Here is a 10,224-nt window from a genome sequence, read left to right as displayed (position 1 = left end):
GAATAAAATGTATTGTTTTCAAAGAAAATATAATTTAACAAAGTTCCTGGAAGTCAGGCATGCCTGATAGGGCCTCAACCCACCATGTCCTAACCTACTGCCAGCAGCCCATTTGGGCCTAGGTCCATTTTTTTAGCCCTTGTTATGCTCCAGTAAGGGAAGTCAGGAGCATGCCAGGCAGCATGGATGGTAGAAGGGGCTGGGGACTGCACTTCTTGAGCCAAAGAACAGGGTTAAAAAAGAAATTACCAAGTTGCTTGCTGCCAAAACCCAATCCCCTCTATCCTCAGGCTGGCTGGATAGCAGGCTTGAGAGGAGCCAGGGACCCAGGAGTTGGGGTGCCCTGCTGAACCTGGAGCCTTGCAGTGGGTGTAGGAATTATTCCAGGGTGAGAAATGGAGATGGGGTGAGATGAGTGTGGTGGGGAAAATGGGTGGGTATGGGGGGGTGAATCTACTACAGGTTTTTGCTTTGTGGTTACCATGAGATTTATGGTACATTTGATTTATGAAACATCTTATAGATAAAAGACCATTTTTAACTGATAGCAACTTAACTTTGATCACATACAAAGCTCTACTCTTTAACTTCTCACCTTTTATATTTTTGATTTTACCATTTACCTCTTTTGTATTGTGTATTCATTAAAAGATTACAGTAGCTAATTTTTGTACTATTTTCCATTAACTTTTATACCATAGTTAAATGATTAACCCACCATCATATTACAGAAGTAGAGTTTTCTAAATCTAACTGTATACTTACACTTACTAGTGTGTTGTATATTTTCCTACGATGCCTTATTACTAATTAGCATGTTTTCATTTCAGCTTGAAGAAGTAACTTCAGCATTTCTTATAAGGTGGGTCTAGTGGTGATAAACTCCCTCAGCTTTTGTCTGGGAACTTAATTTTTTTCTCATACCTAGTAAAATTAACAGTAATCCCTTAATATCCTCTAATGCTCAGGCTGTACTCAGATTTCCTCCACATTTGCCCCAAACTGTGTGTTACAGTTAATTAAAAAAAAAAAAACAGATCCAATAAGGATTTTGCCTTGCATTTGGTTGTTATTGGCTTGTGCCTTCTGGATTAGAATGCTGGCAGCATCTGGGTGACATTAATATAAATGGTTCACACAAAACATCACAATGTGTATGCTAAAATATAATAATAAACGTGCAGACCTCACAATAACTTTACTGCATGTCTTTACCGACATTATCTCATTTATCTTTTTCCTGAAGAGGAAGAAGTTTTGCAGAGGACTCAGCCAGGCTAACATGTATTCTCTGTAGAAAAGACCTTTCTAATCACTTTGGGAATTCTGAAGTTAAAACAACGGATGATCCTAACACCACACTTAGAGAAACACTTACCCATGAAGCACATGCAAATTCTCAGGTATGACAACTCTGAAGGCTCTTTCTGATTTGGCTTCAAACCGTTCTTCTACTGTCCATTGTACCCACACAGGTATCCCGAGCTAGTCAGTGTTTACTGACAGGACCAGGATTCCAGTGAGGAGAGAAGCCTGGGACAGGAAATGGCAGGGGGCAGCACTCTCAATGCCACTTCGGCACTTGCAGGAACCTGAGAGTGATGTCTCCTTAAAGTTTTGTCCCAGGAACCTCTCTCACCTCACCCTAGTCTCCTCCCTCTTTCCTGACACTCTCAGGCACCTCACATGTACAATTCCAGCCCACTGAGTTTGAGATTATAAAATCTTTGGAATTCAAAGCATGCAATCTTGATGACAGTGTTCATAGGTGACTTGAATTTGGTACAAGACGTAAGATTCCCAGGGCTGCTGAGACTCTGTAGAATATCTGTGACTTGAAAAAGGCTCTACCTAAGGACAGGCAAGCCTTGCGGATGGCACACGCTGGGCAGACGGAGGCTTAGGGAAGCGCAGAACATGCAGCACGTACATGGCGGGGATTTATGATCCCTCACACACACATGCCCGTGATGTGAAATAAGGACCAGATTTAGTCAGACTTTTCCAAATCTAAGCCAGTCATTTGCCAGGAAATCTTGGGCTTCACCTTACTTGGTCTTGTGGAGCCCGTTTCCCATCTATAAAGTGTGGATAATAATGGTGACTTTTTTAGAATTATTGTGAGGAGTAAAAGAGTTAATATATGTTAAGTGCCTTCAGCCTGTAAAAAGTTGGTGCTCTTTAATTCTAGTTTCCCTAGAAGAGCTTAACAGAAATTTAATAAATACGTGTTCTTCAGGAGACATTCCAGCAGTGGTGGAGGTCTCAGATCTGTCAGGACTTGAGATGATGATAATAATAATAATAATAATAATAATAATAATAAGTACTTATTCAGTCTTCTGCCAAGCACTGTTCTAAGAACTTTACCTGGATTAACTCAGTTAATCCTCCCAATCCCACGAGGTTAAAAGTTTGTAAAAATCCCCATTTAGACATGCAAAAAGGCTTTACCAAGAGGCCTGGGTCTTGTTAATGTAAGAAACATCCAAACCTGCAGAGAATTTTTTATAAGAGCTTATTTGAGCCCAAACTAATGACATATGCCATGGAAGCAAGATCTCAAATACTCTAGAGAATAACAGATTTGTTTTATACTGATTGTATTACTTTTACTAAGCCATTGTATCTTCCTAACACTCAGTGCAAGAAATAAAACAATATGACAAAAAAAAACCCAGGTCATTATTATTCGCAATAAAAAGGACCTGCTCCATTCTGCAGGTCTGGGTGTATTGTACAATAAGGACACATCATGGCTCAATGGATTAAAGTGCCATTTTGATTCTGATCCACCAAAAACAATCTCATGCAGATTTGGTGACTGGACAACTCCATGGGAGCTGTGACAGACTGAACCATTTCTGCGGTATCCCCAGATCTCAGTAAACAAGAAAAGATCCTATACAAGAAAAGATAATCAATCTATCCATAAACTATATCTATCTATAGGCTCTTTCTTTAGTGTAAGGTGGAAGAAGGGGCCATTGCTTTTGAGTACATGGATATAAGTATTGTTGTCTAAAGTTTGGACCCATATTGGACCCATGTTTGTTATAATGAAGATAAGGTAAACATCAAAACCACCGTCAGATTAAGAAACTTCCAAAATTTGTCTTAATTCTTCAAATAATGGAGCAAGTTCCTTTTCTAGGCTGAACTCTGATATTCTTAACTGCCTTTTTCCTAACCTACACCCTANCCAATCAAAATATAGGATGGTTGAATGGATAAGAAAACAAGATCATTACATAAGCGACCTACAAGAGACTCACTTCAGATTGAAAGGCACACAGAGACTAAGTAAAGAGATGGGAAAAAGATATTTCACAAAAATGGAAATAAACAAACAAAGATGAGGTATCAATACTTATGCCAAACAAAACAGACTTTAAAACAAAGGCTATACCAAGAAACAAAGAAGGGCCCAGTAATCCCACTTCATGGTATTTATCCAAAGAAACCCAAAATGCTACTTTGAGGGGACAGATACATTCATATGTTCATCGCAGCATTGTTTACGACTAGGTAGGTAGAAAGATAGAAATGAGCAGAAGGAGGGAACTAACCCTGGTTAGGAAGCCCCTTGCAGCTGCTCCTACTTGGAATAAGGCCCCTTGCAGCTTCTCTCACTTGGGGCACAAACACCTTGTTTGCTCAGCAAAATATTGAGAACAAGAATATGTTGTTAGAAAAAGGGGGAATGCTGGAGAGGGAGAGAAACCATCCCACTTATCAGAATATACATCCTGCTTCTCAGGACCATTTTTAATGAGCTTCTCAAATAAATCATGGGAAAGTAACAGGTTCACACTTATGCTCTGACAAACAATCTGGAGAACAAGAGGGGAAGACAGGACATATTGCAGAGAGAGAAAGATAATAGAGAGGGAGAGACATTTCTAACCATAGAGATAAAAACCCTCACACAATGTAAGGAGAGGCTACTTTCCTCTCTAGTGTCAGACCACTCCATGTCTTGGAGTGCACTCGCTTACACTAATAAACTTTTGCTGCCCTATTGCACAAACCCTGTCTCTTGACTGAACTATTTCCTTCAAGAAGACAAGGGCGGAGGTACAACATCATTTCCCATAACATAATGGCCAAGATGCGGAGGCAGCCTGGGTGTTTGTCTATAGATGAATGGATAAAGAGTAGGTGGTACATATATACAATGGAATATTTCTTGGCCAAGAATGGGAGGGGGTTCTTGCCATTTGCAGCAGCATGGATGAACCTGGAGGGTATTGTGCTGAGTGGAGTATGTCAGACAAAGACATGCAATGTGATTTCACTTATATGTGGAATCTAAAAAACAAAATGAACAAGCAAAACAGAAACAAACTCATAGATACAGAGATCATTTTGATGGCTGCCAGATGGGAGGGGGTTTGGGGGTGAGTGAAAAATGGGAAGAAATTGAGAAGTACAAATTGGTACAAAGTAACCAATCATGAGGATGTAGGGTATAGCATAAGGAATATAGTCAATAATATTATGATTACTATGTATGGTGTCAAATGGGTACTAGATTTATCGGGGTGATAAATGGGAGGGGACTTGGGGGTCAGGGTGAAAAAGTTAAAGGGATTAAGAAGTACAAATTTGTAGTTAAAAATAGTCATGGGGATGTTAACAATTATTATAGTGGATCTATTTAGCACATTAAAATANAAAAAATCTTAAAAAAAAAAAAGATAAATGATGACTAACTTAACAAACCAAAACAAATGAAACCTAACCCAAAGGTAAGGAAAACCCAGAAGGGGATGATTTATACTGCAGAACCTCCAGAAGGCTTAAAAAATGGGGGCATTATATCCCTAAGAAAGTCTACCAGTTGGAATATAAAAAGTCATGTTTTGAAATTTTTCTTTTTAAATTGTTCTGCTCTCTGTGTCCACTCTAAAATACAGATAGGCAAATGTCATACATATTTGAGGAAAGCTTGTAATGTATAAGAGATTAAACAAAGCCCAAAGGAACTTAGAAGAGAAACTACACAGAAAAACAAGGACAATTCCAGAAGCCACCATTAATATCCTCAGTGGGATATGAAAAGCTATTAATATTTCTCATGATAGGGGAGGCTGGGTGGCACATGCTCTGAACAACAAGGTTGCCAGTTCAATTCCCACATGGGCCAGTGAGCTGCGCCCTCTGCAACTAGACTGAAGACAACAACTTGAGCTGAGCTGCCGCTGAGTTGCCGGTGGGTGGCCGGATGGCTCAGTTGGTTAGAGTGCGTGCTCTTAACAAGAAGGTTGCTGGTTCGATTCCCACATGGGATGGTGGGCTACGTCCCCCACAACTAGATTGAAAATGGTGACTGGACTTGGAGCTGAGCTGTGCCCTCTACAACTATACTGAAAAACAACGACTTGACTTGGAGCTCATGGGTCCTGGAAAAAAACACACTGTTACCCAATAAAAATAAAAAAAAACAAATTTCACATGATAGAAGAATAGGGTAACATAAAAGGAATGACACTAAAAAGAATTCTTAGAAAGTGGGACTAAGAACAAATAATTAGAAGGGTTAAAAGATAGATGAAAGGGCAGGCCGNATTCTTTTTTGGCATATATACATACATATGAATGCCAAACATATGAATGTCTGTGATGTCTGCCAAAATCAACACTCTCCAGGTTGTCAGGCTCCCTGACTGTGACCAAGAAGGGCTGGGGCTTGTTCAGACTCCTGCTGGTTCCACAGTCTGTACTAAGGACTGTTTGCTGATGCACAGGTGGACAACACTCCTCTCAGCTCCCTTGGTGTATGGTGTTGGATTCCATAGCTCCCACAGAGGCACTTTTGTTTGTAGATGGATACCCAATTTTCGTTGTTAAAAGGGATGGGGGCAAAATAGGGGCATCTTCATGCCTCAGTATTCAGGTTTTTATGAAGTAGCTACCTTATTATTATTTTCACCTTGGGAAATTTTATGATGCATTTTGCCTTCTTACACTTTACAATCTTATTTTTCTTTAAGATGAATTATCCCTTTTCAATAAGGAATGAATGTTGATTACAAGTTGTCCTTTATTCATTTACATAAATGTCTTTTTTCCATTATGATGTCTTTGATATTGAGTGAGATATGGATCACAGTTAAAAGTTTTTCCATACATAACAGAGATTGAGAAGATAATGGTGATGGCTAATACTAACCAATTACTATGAGAGAGGCACAATTATGAAATCCACATAATAAGCCTCTGAAGTACATTAATTATGCTCACATTACCACAAACACATTATATATGCATATAAAAGGATCTGGAAGTAGAAGTAAGTTGGTTAATAAGGAAATAACTGAGGTCAGGATGTTGGTCAAAGGGAAACACAGTTTTACCTATAATGTATAACTATAAAAGCAGAAGATATCCACACATTATCTGAAAAGCACAATAAATAAAGCAGACACATTCAAAAGGGGCCATCAAGGTAACTCTTTATAATGGCAAATTTTTCAATATTTGACAAAATATGGGTTCGATAAAGACAAGTGAATACTTTCAAGCCAATAAAATAGCAACAATACATTTACAAAGAATATTAAAAGCTAGTTATAGTATAATCATAATCACACTTTCCTTCAAAAACAAAAACATATCGTCTTAAAAGGTTGGCTCCAAAAATTTGAGTAATTATCTATGAATGGTAAGATTACAAGTAACTGTATCTACTTTTTTATTTTTATAAAAGAAAATCGCTTTGTAAAAAGAAAAGTATAAATTTTATAAAAGGAAAATAAAACAACCTTCCAAAACAAAAGGTATAGATTCATAAGATATTAAAGGATACTTACAAAAGTAACAGTAACTTAGTGCAAACAGGGTGAAACAGATCCAAAGACAGATATGCAACTTTAAAAAACAAAGACTGACCTTATAGCCAAGGCTTACATGTATAAAAATATTACTTACTATCAAGGAGGCAATGAAAAAAAGTACAAAAATAGATATGGTTATTGAATAAATTCTGGGAGGATGAGAAATGGGGGAGGTAAGAAGGGTAAATTTATACCCTCAGTAAAAAAATTTAAGATAATTTTGAGGTGGACTGGTAATTTTGTATAATCCACAAAAAGTAAAGAACATTAAAAAATAATAAAAGTAGCAGAATTAGCCCACACACAAATTTTTCAATGTTTAAAATAAAGCCAAAATATAGTAAAAGGTTTTTCAATTTTTAATATTCACAAGTATGAATTTTCCAAAAGTAATGAAGATCTCCAAATATTTATTTTATTCAGTTTTTTTCTATATTAATTCTCTCAGACTAAGTAGTAAAGCAAAACTAATGTACCTTAATTACATTTGTAGGGACTCTCACTAGCATGATTTCCTTATGTGTCCTTCCAATTTATACGGTTTCCAATTCACAGAGCTCCTCACCAGTATGACTTTTCTTATGTTGTTGAATCTCTGAACCCCTCCCAAAAGCCTTCCCACATGCCTTACATTCATAGGGTTTCTCACCTGTGTGTACTCGCTGGTGCCGATTAAGAGCCGAGCCACAACTAAAGGCCTTCCCACATTCTTTACACTCATAGGGTTTTTCACCAGTGTGAATTCTCTGATGTTGAGTGAGGTCTGAAACACTACCAAAGGCTTTCCCACATTCCCTACACTCATAGGGTTTTTCACCAGTGTGTATTCTTTGATGCTGAATAAGTTTTGAACCACTTCTAAAGGCTTTCTCACATTCCTTACACTCGTAGGGTTTTTCACCGGTGTGAATTCTCTGATGTTGAGTGAGATCTGAGCCACTGTTAAAAGCCTTCCCACATTCCTTACATACATAAGGTTTCTCACCAGTGTGAATCCTTAGATGTCGAGTAAGGGCTGATCCAAAGCCAAAAGCCTTCCCACATTCATTACATATATATGGTTTCTCACCAGTATGAATTCTCTGATGCCGAGTAAGGGCTGAACCACTACTAAAAGCCATTCCACATGCTTTACATTCGTAAGGTTTCTCACCTGTATGAATTCTCTGATGTTGAGTAAGGTTTGAACCACTGCCAAAGGCCTTCCCACAGTCCTTACATTCATAAGGTTTCTCACCTGTGTGAATTCTGTGATGCCGAGTAAGGGCTGATTCAAAACTAAAGGACTTCCCACATTCCTTACACTCATAAGGCTTTTCACCACTGTGAATTATCTGATGTCGAATAAGGCCTGATCCAAAACTAAAGGCTTTCCCGCATTCTTTACATTCATAAGGTTTTTCACCTGTATGGATTCTCTGATGATGAGTAAGGTTTGAGCCACTACCAAAGGCCTTCCCACATTCATTACATTCATAAGGTTTCTCACCAGTATGAATTCTTTGATGGTAAGCAAGGTTTGCACCACTACCAAAAGCCTTGCCACATTCTTTACATTCATAAGGTTTCTCACCAGTATGAATTCGCTGATGTCGAATAAGGACTGACACAAAACTAAAATCTTTCCCACATTCCTTACATTCAAGGAGTTTCTCATCAGTATGAATTCTTTGATGCTGGGTATCAAAAGTGGGCATGTCTTCAGGAGTAAATATCATGATATGTCCTTCCTGAGATTCCTGTTTTCTCTCAAAACGGCTTCTAAATTCCCAATCACCTCTGAAACTTGAACACTCAAGGCTGTTTCTTATAAGTCTTTCCATTATCTCCCATCAGGATGATTCTATTCCATAAATATCCTTTTCCAGAAATAATTTCTTGGTCTCAACCTTGATTCACATTCTGCAAGAAAATATAAAAGAAAACATTCATTTCTGTGTTCTGGTGGAAATGAAACTTTTATAATAGACACAAAAGGACTTAACTGAAACTGATTTTCAAAACAAGTAGTGGCTTATGCAGTTCTCAAATATCACTGGGCAATTCGACAAATACATAAGGAAGGTAGGAAGAATGAGAAGTCACACTGGAAATGGCACAGGAGTTATTTAGGAAACAGATGAAGTCATGTGGCTTGTTTACGCCATTTAATAAAATCCATGTTTGCCTAGGAATCTGTGAGGCTAACCTGGGGAGAACAAAAGAGGAAGCTCAGCAAAGACTAGAGCAGAATAACTGAGAAGCTAGTTTGAAAGTCAGAGAGAAGGGAAGAGAAAACAAAAGGTAATGTGATACCATTGGAAGATTATAAGAAGGATGCAGATAAATGAGTATTCTGATCACCAGTTCTGATGATTATTGAATGATTCTGAAATCACACATAATGTATTTATGTAGTTGTATAAAGTAACTGCACAATGTTTGGTAGCTATTACTTTGGAAGACTTATAAGCAATAAAGGAGACAAGGAAAAGAAACAATTTAAAGACATCAATTAAGACTCAGCAAATGCCTCAAGTCCCCAAAGGTAAAAACATCTCAGCTCCATTCTCTTCCTCTAACACTAACACAGAAAGCTTGTTTAAAGTAGGCCTAAATATGTTTTGAAATTGTTCTTTCCATCTCCACTGTCAATAGATAAATCAAGCCAAAATTATCTTTTACTTGTACATAAAAGAGTGTTTTATCTAGCTGCTTGCATTTCCAGTTTTGCACCCTTATCAGCCAGAGTGATATTCAGTCTAGCACTGCTCTGCTCAAATATTTCAGTGGTTTCCCATGATCTTTAAGATAAGACACCCTTAACTTGGTAATAAATTACTCAGTGATCTGCGTCCTGCCTGACTCTTCAATGCAGTACCTTCAACCTTCAATAATAAGCTATAGCTACACTGGCCTTCTCAGTTCTTTGAATGCACTAAGCTGCCACACCCACACCCACACACCACAGTGATTTCATTTGCTTGAAATATTCTTTTATACTCCCCTTCCCACTGCCCCCACTCTTGACCCTGCACATTCCTGGCCATTATTCGGGTCTCTGATAAATGGTATATCTTAATAAAGATCTTTTCTAAATACTCAGTCTTAATTATGCACCATTATTTTTTCTTTTCTTCTTCCTTTGTGTTTTGTTTTGGTAATAGGTAATTAAACACTTGTCCCCTACAACTGCAAATTTCATCATATTTTGAATTTTTGCTTAATGTCTGTCTGCTACAATAAAGCCAAGCTTTAGAAAGGCAAGGATAATATCTGTTACTTTAATTAACTTGAAACTTGGTACATGCAAAAAGATCAAAATACATTTACTGAATGGCTAATAGAATAAATTAGCTTAAAAATTTATCATCCTTAAAAATAAACTTCTTAAAAATAATAATAA

The 10,224-nt window shown here is 37.7% G+C and overlaps 1 protein-coding gene across 4 annotated transcripts in view; it reads right to left on the bottom strand.

The window, feature by feature from the left end:
- Positions 1-6,050: 6,050 nt before the first annotated feature.
- Positions 6,051-10,224, bottom strand: part of LOC109376573 (zinc finger protein 345) — a 142,806-nt gene continuing 138,632 nt past the window's right edge. For 3 of the 4 annotated variants that reach the window (XM_019632579.1, XM_019632576.1, XM_019632577.1), the window contains one exon: positions 6,051-8,741. In XM_019632579.1, the coding sequence (XP_019488124.1) occupies positions 7,373-8,662 (1,290 nt within the window). In that variant the 5' untranslated portion in view covers positions 8,663-8,741 and the 3' untranslated portion in view covers positions 6,051-7,372. The remainder of the gene's footprint in view (positions 8,742-10,224) is intronic. The other variant, XM_019632580.1, reaches the window with a different exon arrangement.

Source organism: Hipposideros armiger, unplaced genomic scaffold (assembly GCF_001890085.2).
Source record: "Hipposideros armiger isolate ML-2016 unplaced genomic scaffold, ASM189008v1 scaffold_1154, whole genome shotgun sequence".
NCBI lineage: Eukaryota > Metazoa > Chordata > Mammalia > Chiroptera > Hipposideridae > Hipposideros > Hipposideros armiger.
Note: the sequence above shows the minus strand (reverse complement) of the source record. Positions and strands in the feature narration are given on the sequence as shown.